The sequence below is a fragment of the Falco rusticolus genome, chromosome 2 (genome assembly GCF_015220075.1).
Source record: "Falco rusticolus isolate bFalRus1 chromosome 2, bFalRus1.pri, whole genome shotgun sequence".
NCBI lineage: Eukaryota > Metazoa > Chordata > Aves > Falconiformes > Falconidae > Falco > Falco rusticolus.
The window spans coordinates 101141185-101156933 of NC_051188.1; the positions used below are offsets into that span (position 1 = coordinate 101141185).

The 15749-nt window shown below is 39.3% G+C and overlaps 1 protein-coding gene across 3 annotated transcripts in view; it reads right to left on the reverse strand.

Annotated features, from left to right (window-relative positions):
* Nucleotides 1–13502, reverse strand: part of MAP3K7CL (MAP3K7 C-terminal like) — a 45388-nt gene extending 31886 nt beyond the window's left edge. Inside the window, exon 1 of one of the 3 annotated variants that reach the window (XM_037377680.1) lies at nucleotides 13336–13502. In XM_037377680.1, the coding sequence (XP_037233577.1) occupies nucleotides 13336–13444 (109 nt within the window). In that variant the 5' untranslated portion in view covers nucleotides 13445–13502. Of the gene's footprint in view, nucleotides 1–731; nucleotides 1557–13335 lie in introns of those variants that run through there. The other 2 variants (XM_037377679.1, XM_037377676.1) reach the window with 2 other exon arrangements.
* Nucleotides 13503–15749: the final 2247 nt, after the last annotated feature.

Genomic DNA, 15749 nt, shown 5'->3' on the forward strand with positions numbered 1-15749 from the left:
ACATTCCCATGACATCTGCTTACTATCTCAAGTGGTCTTCCACATAAGAGTATACTTAACATTGCATATCATAACCTGAGAAATTAAAATGAAGCATTCTGCTAGAGGTTTTAAAGTTGCCATAACAATATTGCTAGGAGCAAATCTGTTGTCTTATCCCAGTCACATACTCCGTGGTCTGCAATGTCTTTAAATTACCTCTTTCAAGCACCTACTACACAAGGGCAAAAATCAATACCCCTTCCATAAGCAACAGTGAATTCTATCATAACACAAAAGAGTGTTTTCATTGTATTCCAATTCACAGAAAGAAATCTCATCTTTATGCACAGAAATTACCCTGCTATCCTTTTATTTTTTTTATGTTGCATTTATCTCTTCACTTCTTTTTGTGCAGAATCCTCCAGCTCTTCATCACAAAAAGCAATCAAAGAGAACAGAGAGGCATGTAGGCAGCCTGCATGCAAACGAGGTGATACAGGAAACACGTAGCCCAGCTGCCCCCAGCTGCCCACCTGCTTTCTCCATGCATGGAGAACAGTATCTCTGTAGACAGAGATAAGGGTGAGTGGGCAACCTGGAATTTAATGAGATTTAATGAGCAGCTCTCCACAACAATTGCCCTATAGAACTGGCTGCTGTTTCTCCATAAAAAAATCCGCAGCAGAACTGAGATTAAGTGCTGTTACAGCTCTATCAATTTAGTTCGGTTTTCACACCTGTTGCCTTACCTCACTTAGCCGAGTGTCTGCACTTGTATAATCCAGGGCCAGCCACTGCCTTGGCTTGTCGTTGCCTTTATGGAGTAAAGCTTCAATAAAAGAAAAGGCTGCACCTGCTGCATAGCAACAAACTGACAAGGTCTGAGAAGCTGAGACAGCTGTCAGGGCAACATGCTGCTACCTGCACTTCCCATAGGCTTTGCTGTCCCAAAAGATCACCCTTTTCCACTTTTCTCCACAATTCCGCTTTTCCTTCCTCTCCTTGCCAGTGACGAGGGATTATGATGCTGTCACACTTCAGGGAGGAAAAAATCCTTCTGTCACAAGCATTATTAAGCAGCAAACTGTGGCGAGCCCAAGATTTTTAATTCATTAGTTCTGGCAAACCTAAAATACAAACAGACTTGCTTCATAGGACAGGAATGTTTTCAGCATGACCCAATCAGTGTCTGTGTCTATTCCAGCAAACTGGCAAAGATAGCATGACTCCAGTCAGCAAAAATGTCTGCAGCTCCAATCAGCTTGGGCTGACACTGCCAACTTGGACTGGCTACAAGCGAACTATCAAATGATAGCAGCAACTATCAAAGCTAACAACGAGGGATGGGCTTGGCCTGTCAGGCTAGGTTCGTGTTGGCCTGGGTCAAGCTGGGCTTGTCTAACAGCAGACAATGGCCCCACACTTCTGAGGAGGCAACGGGCAAATTTCAGAATGTGTAGGCTGTGAAAGCAGATGTATTTATAGATGGGCTGGGGATGGCAGTGATAGCCGAAGCTGACTAAATCAGAGATTTGACTGAACTCGGAGGATTTCCTAGTGCAATTTCAGATAGCTTTTGTCAGTTTTGAAACCACAAGCAAGCAATGAATAGACAAATCTTTTAAGTATCACAAGACGTATTTTCTTCAGCTTAAACTTTTATTTTCTGTAGCTGTGTCATGCACAAGTACTGCCTATGTGACTTCTTCGATTGACTGCTATCACAGTCATTAAAACAAATGGAGAAAAATTACGGAATGATTATACAGATTATCTTTACATTTATTGTTCTGTGCTTGAAAAGGGGCTTCTCCTTTTATATTTCAAAATGTATTTTGAAGGTATATTTTATATTTTTAAATTTCAAATGGAAAAGGTTTATCTAACCCAGATCTCCTGTATAGGCACATTGCTAGTTTCTCTTGGCTCAGCTGAGATCTAGAGAGGTTGCATGACAAATAGAGACGTGAAGATCTGAAGTCAAATTTTCATCCTTCCTGCCCTCTCACCTTCTGGCCCTAGCCCAGCATTGATCTAATCAGTGCAGATCTCAGGAAGCCAGCAGTTGCCCTTGTGGCCTCAAAAGACCTTTTTCATACTTCGAAATGACTAAACTGCAAAGATATTCTACCCACACTGCATTTCCCCCAGCAATGACCCAGGAGGGTATCAGACAGCTACACCATTAGTTAGGTATCTGGTGAGGCTGCCTTTCTAACTGCAGTGTGATTTCGGAGCAGGCTACGGGCTCTGGCCCAGAGAGCTAGTGAAAAGCAGGACCGTGCCCCGGACTATGCTGACCATTTTCTCTTCTCTTGATGTATTTCTGAAAAGACTGAGGGTTCCTCCCTACGTCTCCTTCCAAAGGAGGAGGGAAAGAGATTTGTCTCTGATCACAACTATTACTGCAAATAACATTCTACGGCTCAATACCATCAGCAGTTGATATTGATCTCCAGGTCCAGGTCCTATTACTGTGACAGTATTTGTTTGAAGACACAGAAAATCCTGGCTCCAGTGAAATCACTAAACATATTCTGCTTCAGTTTCCACAGAATTCCAGATTCCCCCAGATCCCAAGATCCTCTTCTGCTTTGTATGGACAGGTGGTATTTAGGTGGTATGAGTGCCTTCATTAGATGCCATTACAGTAAAGCCTTAAAGCCTAAAAAAGGCTCGCTAAGTAAAATCTGAAGACATGCAAAATCTTCAATAGCCATGACAGTAAGGGTCGTGGACAGAAATTATGTCTGAATAGCACAGGGATGTTTTTTTCAGATGGCTCTGACGCTCCACATTTCCAGACTGACACCTCAGTTGTACTCAGCTTAAATAGTATGTTTGAAAATTGAGTTCATAATCATTTTATGGTTTCTATCCATTGTATGCATGTTTTTAAAATGTCAGTGTTTCTAGTTGTCTGTATTATTATTATACACACTTTACAAAAGAAGGGGGAACCACCTGTACTTCACTTCATATGCACACTCCTCTTCTAACGGGTGTGCTGCTTCTGAAAGCTGTGAATCATGTGCTAAGATACCAAAACTGCACAAACCAAAAGGCCTCTGATTTGCATTTAAATATCAGTTCTGTACTTTACCCAATGATTAGTCACCTGAAACTACTACTTTATGGAAGGTAGCCTACTTTTAAAATGTGAGAATATTATAGAGCTCTGTATACAGAACATCATATTAGAAGCATCAGGATGAATGATTTGACTGCAACAGTTTTATCACCTAGTTATTATTGGGGCTGCGGTGCTGAAACTCCCAGCAATATGGATTTAAACAGTACATTTTAAAAGGTTCTCTAAATTATAACAATAAACTAGGGAAGATCTCTATTTTAAACATTGGGGAAACTGAAGTCCAGGATGCTTCTTCTCCATGACTTGCTCAAATTAATATTCAAAGGCATTGTAACTTTTGGGTAGAGATAAATCCCACTTCTCTTATTTACTAAGTAGGTGACTAAAATCTGTGCATCTAAGAAAATTACTCTCTCATGTATTGCAACACAAAAAATACTTCTGTATAACAGGCTGCACATGTATCTTACAGTAATCCCTGTGAAAAGTAAAGAATGCTGATAACTCCAGAGTTTTTGTGCAGAAGCACAGTCAGCCCTGCTTCGTTTCCAGCATACTTTTAGCCATCAGATACCTGGTACCCAAGCAAAGTCCTTTCAATCCTGTATCACATTATGAAACTGGTGATATGCTAGAAGAGGGTATCATGCTTTATTCACCAAAACACCTTAAAGGAACATACCCTAAATTAGGAACACTGGGACTTACTGATACTCAGTAGTAGAAACTTGCAAATTCGTAACAATTTTTAGGATGAAGTATCAGTTATTCTGTAGATGTAAAAAAAGCCAATATCTGCTATCTAACAAAACACCTGTTGCCTTCCCTTTTTTAGCTGTGCTACTTTCAATTCATCTCAGTTTCCTAGTATAAGTAGTACTTTAGTAGCATATGACCTCATTCATGCTAAAATGGTGTTTCACAGATTGCCAGACACTATTTAAAAATACACTTTAAATATTCTAGCATATGAAAGATGTTCCAAAAAGAAATTAAAAAAAATGCTTTGCCTAAAACTGCACACAGAGGAAAATATTCATTTTACAGATTCCTCTGGGTACAAACAATCTCATTTTTGACAATTTCTGATGAACTTACTTCTGCAGCAAAATTTGTTAAAAATCCCACTGTGGAGGGATTTGGTCCCCTTTACTGACATTGGAGCTGATCAAGGTGAAGCTGCTCCACGATACAGAGAATCGATTTTGAAAGCATAAACATTGGTGAGTCATGTCCTTTAACTCCACATTACCTGTAGAATTTCCAATACCACCTGGACTGCATGGCTCAGAATTTGCCAAATGCTAAAAGTTAGATAGTATATTCCATTTGTCTGCCATGGTAACTGAGTAAGTGCCCTCACACCAGCCACAAAAATAGAATTTCTTTGTTGACCTGATCTCTTCTTGCAGTCCATAAGGATAACCATTTCAAGTCTGCATGGAACTGGGTAGGGAAGTGTTTTTTATTACAGCAGCTGTTATCCTAGGTGAGATCAGGACATGCAATGTGATGTAATCAAATTGCAATTTTCCCATCCAGAAATCCAGAACCAGAGAAAAATACTTCTTTTTTAGCTTTCAGATAATGGAAAGGTATAGATCAAATATACATTATTTAGTCTTGTTGCACCTCACAACCTAACATCAAGTCCTGAGAACTGGAGCAACCAACAGAGTGCTTCATTACTGTTCTTAGATACTACCTTCCAGTCTCTTTGCCTGGGTAGTATTTTAACACAGGTAAAATAACGTTCTCCCCCCCAAGCTCTACACTCATAAATGGCTGAACCCTATCAGATTAAATTAAGTCATTAAAACAGCATGAAACATACATTGAGCACTGACTTAAAAAATAGCATAGAAGAAACTTTATGATTAATGGTAAATTGATACAAAGTAGCTGAATTCACTTATATAGGAACATACAGATCTAATGAAGGACATTGTTGCAGAGAAATTTTTAAAATGGCTCAGTCAAGGTAATGTGGATTTACAGGAGCTGACACAATTTTTTACACCTGCCTTAAAACTATGTGGAAATAACTGCATCTTGAATCATTTGAAAAGCTGACTGATGAAGTCCATCACTTCCACAGTAAACTCTAGGCAGAAATTGTGAGAAGCTAATTCTGCTGAGAAGAAAACTGAAGCTTTTGAGATATGATGCTACCAAAGATCCTTGTGTATCTCTTGCATGGAAAATAAGGTGAAAGCTAAAGTTAGAAATATTACTGGAAAAGCCTCACTATTGTCAGAAATCAACAGGTGCAAACTTACATGCTTCACTCACATCAGCATAGAGATGGAAATAACCTTTAGAAACTAATTATGGGAAGAATGATGGTGGGTCTTCTCAAGAGGGAATGATGAAGGAGGATATGGATAGACAGTGTGCAGCAATTCACTGGGAGATCAGCAGTCAAATGTTCAAAGCCAGCATTCGCTAGCATTGGCTAATGCAAACACCAGCACTTTCTTGCAAGCACTTAAACACAAATGCATCAATTTTGCTTACCTGTGCCACTAAACTTAACTTTGCCACTAAACCACATCCAACTGTCCCAGGATAAAAAGATAATTCTGTCATCTTTGTGCAAAAGTGGAGTAATCACTCCATTTTAGCTGCACTTGCCCTCCCTTAAGGAAGGAAGTTTAGCTTAGCATAGTGAAGAACTTACCTGAAGTACGAGACATTACAGCCTCACATGATGATGGATGAGGCCATCATGCTCTCATGGACACATGCACAACACTTTCAAGTTAACACACTCTTTCATGAAGTTTTGCTGCTCTAAGGAAGAAATTAGCATCCAGAAAAATGTGGCAAAATCCCCAGCAGCAGCTAGTATTCCGCCCATTCTTGAAACCTCACTGCTGATTCAGCACGAAAACTGCCTTACTTAATAGCACGAGTTTCAAACATAGAGGAGAAGATTAGAAACAATAGATGTTAGAATATTTATTAGCAAAAAATTTTCATTGGTAATTGCAGCTTAGAATAGTCCAGGAAGTCCTCACACCTCCTCTAGGTATTTATGTTCCCTCCCCCCCTGAAATGTATGATATTATAACCAGCAGGAGCTGAGCAGACAGTTCAGCAGTGCGTTAGATATATCAGGCATATGACTGTCACACAATGGCAGGATGTATGTACATGACTTTATCTTGTTCTGTAGCATGAAGTGTGTTAAACAAGAAATCATTATGGTTACAAAGTCAAAAACTGTCAGACTTATGACCTGCTTCCCTATGTAGAGTTGGTTTGGAACCCTTGTGCTTCTCTGATATGGTCTTTAATGATGGATGCTCATGCCTTTTCCCCCATGAACCCAAATTCAGCCAAAACTGCTTGTTCCAATGAAAGATATTATATTTTTATCATATACCTTTTTATAAAGACACACTAGGGGGAAAAAAAAAAAAAGACTTTGCTCTAAGAGATAAATTATACATGACAATTTCAAAGGCCACCTTACCCAGGGACAGACAGCTCCTGCCCAAAATCAAGACGCCTAATTTTCTGCTGGCAAGTGGACAAGACAAAGCAGGGTAAGGACAGTAAACTGCTCCTTTTAGAGGGGGGAAAAGAGCACTTGAACTTTGTTCTTCCTGAATGATTACCCATGCCCGTGAGGCTGACTGCAAGTGAAGGACCAAGCATTACAATTTTGTCATAACTAATGCCACACTTTTCCTCTTATCACAGGACTTTAAAAACGAAGAAGCAGATACTCTTATGATCTAACGTACAGGACTAAGCCAGTGATAATAATACTCCAGAATATTCCCATATTAAGTCACCCACACAATGCTGTTTAAGTGCAATACTGACAGGGAAGACTTGACATAATCTAATTAGCATTAGTCAAGATGGCATATCACTTTTAGAAACGACATAATATTGATATTTCTCACAAGAAAGAAATGCAAATAGGCTTTGCCATCCGTTTCTCACTAAAAAACAAAACAAAACAAAATGGCCACCTTTTTTGTACAATTTTGAGTACTCCACGGAGCAGAATTCTAATGGTTTTATCACTTAAACTGAATCATGTCTGCTACAGGATTTTTGACAGATTGACAGTAATGACTCTCAAACACATTCATTACCTTTGAAAACCCGTAATTCCAGACAGCAGAGAATAAGCACTAATTTGTTATTCACTCACTTACACCTACTCCGCATTATGAATAGAAGCAGCCCCCCGCGGAGACCTGCTCTTCAATGCTGCCCCTTGGAGGGCACGTTCGAGAAGTTCATCCAGCTCACACCAAACGTTGAACACTGCAAGAACTAGAAAGGACAGTATAATGTTGTACCTTTTGAATTCTATTACTATTCTGCTACTGACTGTTCACCAGCACGGCATAGTAATGTGAAACTCCTTAATCACTTTAAGAAATTGCCTTTGGTCCAGCAATTTTTGTCAAAAATCAACTTTGATTCCCCATATCACGTTCATGCTATCCCCTAATGACATCCTGGTTTAGATTTTATGTTTTTCTTCATGTGGTCATCCACAATAATACAAGAACAACATTAAATCGTCAAACTAAACCTGTAATGAATCTTTTTAAAATATCTTTTTCTCCCTTCTTTTTTCCTTTTTTTTTTTTTTTTTTAAAGCTCTGTTGGCAACACCAGCTAATTTTTTTAGCACCATGAATTATATGCAGGCTGCTGGAGCTCCTGCTGGAGCTCTCTACGTCTTGCTTCTCATGTGAGAGTAACAAGAATGCCACCTTCCCAGGGAGGCAGCAGAGTATACTGATCTTGAAATTATCTGAATTACAGGCTCCTGAATAAAGATGTTTAAGATTCTCATCTTTCAAAATACAGCAGCTCTACCTATATGCAAGAAGCTTCATCATACCTTGAATGCCTTTCCTTTAGATGAGCAGTTAGATGTTAATGTCTGGTAAGTGACCGTTTCAGATGAAATGTTAGAAAACCCAAGACCACAGTCTCAAGCAGCTGTCAAAGGCATCCTAAGAAAAGCTGTAAGGTATGTGGGGTAGCACATACATTTTTGGGGGAAAACTGTACATTCCAGGTCACAGTTTAGATCATCAACTTGTCTGCCACTTGAGTATTACAAGTCTTCAAACACAGTGCTAAATTAGAAAACTACTACGGAAATACCTAAATCAAAAATTACTCACATTCCGTTCACTTAGATTCTACAGTTTTACAGGCATAAATAAAATTACAGTGGTTTAAAATTAACAAAACTAATAACTAATAAAACTCACAATTCTTGAAATGTTAAATCCAATAATAGAGTGCTGTTTACTAGACCTGGAGAGTTTGTATTACCACAGCTTAGTGGTTGATGACATTTCAATTCTAAATAAAAATTACGAAAAACATGGCATATAGACATGACGGACTGCTTTTGAATTTTAAAAATGAAAAAAAGTAAGAAAAAGAGAACTGTTTCAAAATATTTGTTCTCTTAAAACTTTTTTGCAAGTCATAATTGCCATAATGATTAAAAAATAGTGAAAACTGAGAAACATCTAATTTCACTTGCTGATGAAACCCCTTTAAGTTCTGAATATCCAAGTATTACAAGGCTTTTGCTATTCAGCTTCGCACCACCAGTCACAGATTTCACCATAACCTCAATTAAGCCTCCTAAAGTGAAGAAATAGACACAAAAAGTTAAAGCAGTAGGTTCCTGTGAAACTGTAAAATGTTATGCAGAGGATTCTTTCTTTTCTCCGAGACTTCAGAGAGAAACGTTGGAAGTACTTATCTGGAATTTTTTAACACAGGCAGCTAGAGATAGACGCACAGCTGAAACCCACCTTTTCTTCAGAGCTGCTGAGAAGTCTGCAGGAGGGGTCCTGAGGCCTTTGGAACCTTTTGGAACCACATATACAATAGGAAACTACCTGTAATACCACTTGTTCTAAGAGTTCCCTTATGTTTACCCTGTTGACAGTCCTGGGATAATTTATTGTAAGCACTGAGTCTGACCACAGATTAACTGAGTAAAACACGGTTACTAGTAACTTAACCTACATCATCAGTGGGTAAAATCATAAGAATTTATTTTTATTTGGTTTTGGGTTTTTTTACAGTACAAATACTGTACATGGCACCCTTAAGAGCGTACACTCTGTATTTCACTGTTTCAGCTTGGACTGTGATTCCAGTATGTAAAATCAATTATTAGCTTTCAAATTCATAATCCTTTATATGTCTTATCAGAACAGAGCATTTTCTTTTGTAGTTCTGTATGTGCCAGTGGTAACTGAAATTCAAGCTCGAAGATAAATTGCTGGTTAGACTGTATTGCAGAGGACTGGAGGCATGGAGGCACAATGAAGTACCCCACTAGTTGTGAGTTCAAATTTCAGGGACTCTGCAGGCTTGGAACGGAGGCATGAAACTGCTGATGAGAGCAAAGGGAGCTACACTTGCATTTCAAAAGCATCGTAAATGGAATCACACACTGCTGAATGACTGCTTTGGGTTTCCCATCTTTCCTATAGGTATCTTTCTGAACCCTACTCCACTGTATTTTTCCAAGTTCATGCACAAAGGAAGTCTAATCATCAAATGTCTCTTTTGTTAATAAAGAAAATTAAGCTCAATTGGAGCAACAATACAGCAGTATGGTTTGGAAACCTGTACACTCTGCCTTCCACCACTCCTTTCTGCGAAGGTAGTGTCTTCTGGGCTGATCTATCCAAACCCTTTGTAAGTGGTCAAACAAGACAACTGCTCTCTGAGAGCTTCTTCAGGTGTTGGGAACATAGATGACTCCCTTCTAAACCTGCAACGTGCTGATGTTCAAACTAAGAGAGCAGTGGTATGGCTTGCTTTCACATATTGTCCCAATTCAATCACTGGTTTAGTGTCTTCTGCTGTCTCTTTGCCAGCTGGCTGACAATAAGGACATCTGTTAGTGGATCAGAATAACTGATGTGATGCTGGAGTATGTGTTTTGGACCATTTTCATGCAAGAGAATGATTAGCAGAGCACCTGTTGTGAATCTCACACATCGCTTACTGATGCCTATATTTTAGTCAATTGAACTCAGAACCTGGACCATAAAGATGCATAACAAACATTTAGACATTCACTTCACTGGACTGTGTTAAAAAAAAAAAAAAAAAAAAAAAAGAAAGAAATTAAGAAGCTCAGATGCATCACAGACAAAATTTGTTCTTTGCTAAGGAATGAACACCTAGCCTGCAGAGTCGGCAAGGTAAACGATTTTGATGATGAAAAGAGTTGGGACAATTATCCTTCGAAAGAAAAAAAGGCAGAGGTTTCTTTACCACTTGATTACTGTTTCAAGAATCTTAATTCCCAATACAGGGTTTGGAATTAAATCTGGCTGATAGCCAACAAGGAAAACTACTGATACTGCCGAGTCAGGGATGTGGTGTTGCCACCTTCACCTTGGAACTCGTGGTAACATCCTTTAGCTTCCCTCAGCCTAGTTCTCCCATTCTCATTTCACCCATCATTGTGTAGCATGCAACACGTCTGGAGATCACACACTTAGCAAAGACACGCAAATCTGATTGAACAAAGCAATACAGTATTTTGGTAGCTTTATATATCGTCATAGCAGAGTACAAATATTAGTTCCTGATTTTCTTATAAAATAAACCTCCAGGACATTAGCGTTTCTTTTGTTGTACAGATTACAACACCAGTACATTCACAATTACTTCTTTTGAAGTTATTAGAAAATATTCTCTGCTTATTCTTTATATGTAAACTGTGTTGCACTGCTTAAATGATACTTTAGTAACTGTCCATAATTATTTTATTCATATCTATATGTTACTTCATTTTTCTCTACTGCGGAACTTAAATAACAGCAGTATAGTCTTCAGCTTAGGTTTCTTAGGCAGTAGGTGATGCGTCCACTGTTAAGACACGAGATCACACTTTTGGGATTTAGCATGTAATACTGGGGACAAGTCCTGTGCGGTAGTCCCAACTTCTTGCATTAATCCATTCCATGGCCTTTGGCCCTTGCTGCACTATGGCATGATTCCCTTATTGTACAATGTGGTAGCACGTTTGTACAATGTAGTACATTGTACATCTCCTGTTCTGCAGAAGTGCACGGCATTTATTCATTAACATTTCTTTAAAAATTTCAAGAATCATGTAGGAAAGACTATGCATTACTGTGCAAGCTATGTTTCTTAGATACAGCTAGGAAGGTTATGCAGTGCAGAAATGAGAGCTGCAAAAGTGTCTTTGGAACTCTTTTGATTCACGTCCAAGCACAGATTCAGACCAATTTCTGAACTGCTGGCAGATATATGGGGCTGACAGAGTAGCCAGGAAATAATGTGACACACAGAAGCTCCCCAGGTCATGCTGGTGGGTCACGCTCTATGCTGGCAGCGTGGAGAGTGCTCTGTGGTCCCGGGGCCCAATTCAGAGACAGGTGGGCCAGGAGACTCCCACTGACCTGAGTTCTGGAGATCTAACAGATTTCTCAACAGGTATATTCAGATGACACATAACTAAGAACCCTAAAATTAATCCCTAAATAAAAATGGTGACAACATGAGAAGCAAAATTAATAGTTACTTAGAAAAGGTTTTTAAAATTATTTGGGTAGACAAACAAAGACTTTGTCCTGAAAATCCAGCACTGTTTTAGACCATCTGAAAATTCTGGATTGGGCATTCAAGTCAAGGCATGACACAGTGAAGAAGTAAAACCACAGACCTCAGTGGCCCAGCACCAACCAACACAGGTCGTGGTCTTGACCTTTAGCTACATTTTTTTTCTGCTCAGTGTCTGCAGAATTGAAAGAAATGCAAATCAGGTGTAGTAGTAGCTTGTTTCCAGGAGTCTGCAGACAGTTGTCATTTATTTTACTCTTCATGACTTCATTTGGGTGCTGTTTCTGCAGAATGCTTCATCTATTCAATGTCGAGCCCACCATCCTCTTCGACTATTTCCCATCTTTTCTAATTACAGCCTAAAATCCCTATGTCAATCACTCCTCAGTCTGATGTTCTCCAAGTTTCCACATCCACAAAGGTACTTATATATTTTTCCCACCCCAACAAGAACAGCTGAACTTTCAATAGCAGTTGGCTTGTATTTCCAGGTATTTCCAGGCTCCTGTGCACTCCACTGGAAAAAAGTTCCCACATGACCACTTTGAAAACTGAAGACAGATGTTTTGCTAGCCCTTATCAGATCCTGGATTTGACTTCCTCATGCAAAACAGAACTTACCACCTAGAAGGCATCATCTTTGCTAATTATGCTTTCTTTTTTATGACATCAAAACCGGAAAGACCTCAAAAATTTTACTTTCTCTCATGAAGTAGATGCTCTTGTATTTTGGTGTGTACTGTACCAGTGTCACAACATGATTTTATACCTTGATTTTACCTGCAATACAAAATCAACACAAACAGCAATGATTCCTTCCTGAAACTATCATGCTTTCCAATCTTTTGTTTAGAGGAACCTCTGAATCCTTGCCACTTGTGCAGGTAGAATCAAACATACTGGATGCTTAACTCTGCTGGGAACTGTCATCACTATATTAGCATATTAACATTTTCAAACAGTTTAATCTACTGATCCCATGCAAAGGCAATACTCCTTTAAAATCTCCAGAAGTGCTCTCCAGTGACTCATGACAATTGGATTAGCTATAGCAGAAAGCACATACACTGAGGTAAGAATACACGAACGGTAAGGAAATCTTGCTTTCCTGTCTAGCTTGCAATCCTCTGCACCAGCAAGCGAGATAAACCCAACATGAGGGTAACGTTTAACCCATGAGCTGTGGACCAATGGCCTAAGAAGTACTTAGTTGATTAGAAGTACTCTAGTTGATTAGAGTGCTCTTTCTCATTATGTCACAAGTGAGATAAGCACCATCTGGGAAAAACTGATGTAACTGCTGCTGGTATTATTAAGAGAATTATGTTCACCCTGAATATTCAGCCCTATGTGGCTCACAGTTCTGTTTCAGGTATATGTATGATTCTCTGCAATCTAAGTATGATCCTCAGGCTTCCTTCAAGGTGCCACTCATATTTTTTCATTGGCCAGATGTCAGTTTTGTTGCACACACACAGTCAGATGTTGTACTCACAACTTCAACAGAAACTCTTCTATGCCTTGTTTTCCAATTGCTCAGGCTCCCACTGCTGAATAAGCAAATAGAAATTAATACTCTGCCCCTTTTAAGAACTTCCCAAGATCTTGTTAAAATTTTACCATCCTAGAATTTGACAAACATGTGCCTACAGATAAGCTGGGGATTTCCACGTGTACGGTAATAGATTTTGGCTGGTGAAAGGGCAGCCAACTGCCAATAGCCAACCCTCTGACCTTTGGATGGTCTTTTAGCATGGCAGTGTCTGTGCAGAATATAAATGGTGTAGATGAGTAGCTAAAAAAAGACCAAGGCCAAGTCAAAGTCATGATTAGGCAGTGAGTCCCAAATAACTCCTGGTTATAACAGAAAGAGATGTTTTAGTGATACTTGAATAGAGATTAATATATACATATATTGTATATACTCATAATCACAAACATACATATATATTTTAGCTTTAGTGGTATTCTGGCTTTAAAAAGTGTAGCTAGCATAAGCTTCAACAAAAGCACTGTACCAACAGGGCAGTTCCAGAAGTATGTGAAGACAGCATAAGGCAGCACTGCCACGGAGAGACTCCTGCCCTGCCTCCCTTCATCTCTCCTTGCGCCAGCCCAAGATTTTGCACAGCCATGCAGCAAGCAGGAAAGCTGAAAGCTGGCCGGGCTTCTTTTGGGTTAGTCTTTAATGCAGATCTGTTCCCTAACCTGGTTCATCGCACGGGTGCACAAATGTTTGGCAAGAAAGGATTTGAGAGAAGGAGAATGCAGAGGTGAAACAAGCAGCCAGAGATGGGACTGTCTTTGTGGCCACTGTCCTTGCTTAAAATACTGGACCTGGAGTGTGGAATCATTGAGCAACACTAACTTTATCACTCTGCAATACTATAAGTAGAAACAAACATGAGTAAATTTACTTGTCCAAGCAAAAGCAATAGTTTTTGCTTTTTGCAGTGAACTGGACAGCTTAAGCGCTGAATAAGAAGAATTGAGTCTTTCCCCCCAAAATTGCTTATCTTACTCAAGCAGAGTTGATTTAGCAAGAAGCACTATGCAATGCTGCGATGATTACTGTTGGCCTGTGTGAGCTGACACTGCTTTCTGCTGTAGCTCAAACATGTATGCAACCTACATTTCCTGTATATAATCACTTGAAAGACTAATTAAATAACACCATTTTAATTACTGAAGACTCAGAAAGGGAATGTTGCCTTCTTAGTAGGACGAATGCTCGTAAGGTTAACATGCCACAGAGCCAGGCAAGAATAACCCTCGATTCAATTTCTGAGCTAAAATTTACTAAGGCTCTGATGAAGTGAGTGCCTTGGAGAGGCCAGTCCTGAAAAATCAGAGAACAGAGTTCATAACTTATGAGAAGATAAATATTTAGCTTTTCTTTTTACGGAAAGGTAATAATAAATGTAAACTTGAGAAGTGTTTTTAATAGTAAAATCCCATTTCTTTAGCACCCTACATACCATTGCTTTGATTCTTCTATTATTTGTCTTGGTGAAAATCAAGGAAGGACAATAATACTGATGTACACCAATGAGGTCAGAAACATTTCTTAATACAAAACAGTACTGTTTAGGGCATTATCATTTAAGCCCAGGTTGGCAATCCACCTAGGCAAGTGATAGGATCCTACAGGAGAAGAGCCACAGACTGCCTGGCTGAAGACCGCATATTTTTCAGGGAGCCACTTCATCGCTTAACCATTCTATTTACTAACTGGAAAAAAATATACTCATGTTAAGTCATGCAACAATGAGGTAGCTATATCCAGATGACTGCACTGAGAATGTAAAATATATGGTAAGAAAATGACAAAACTTTTAAGTGTTGATGTAGTACTAGAGACTCACCTGAGTTCATGCAGGGTATTAGTCACAGAGAGCTAAATCGCATCTTGCAGTTACTGATCAGCAGTCTAACCACTTGAACCATCTTTCGTCCTTGCCTTAAAATTAATGTCTCTGATTAGAATGCATTCAACTATTGATATAGTGCCTGTGACTTCGTGACTATGAAAAGTCTTACGCATTGACTTAGAAGTACCTCCTCTGATGTCCATGCGTAACAATAGATTACAGAAGTTACTTTATAAAATACAGTTTCTGGACACTTGGCTGTAGAACAAGAGAGACATTTCCTTCTTTCCTAGCTGCACTGTGGTGCAGATACATTGGAAAAGAGAAGAGAGGGATGGATAAATGGGGTGATGCCACCTATGCCAAACCTCAACACCTCCTTTTGAAGTGCCCAAACTCTTGGTCATGATAGTCAGGGCTGAGTAGGTTCCCCCTAATCCTTCAACTGGCATCTGCCTCTAAATGCTTCTGGCAATACTGCATGCACATTCTTTGAAGTTCATTCATGGGGTGCTTTATGTAGTTTGCTTTCTGTCACCACTCTTTTTACACTGCCATGATATGTTACAGGTTAAAACTGATTGAATGTTAAGAGTAATAGGATGATAAAACTAAACCAAGTGTGGCCTCCTGAGGTTAAGCAACAAAACATATCAAGTGATTTCATAAACCTTGCAGGCAGCCTACCT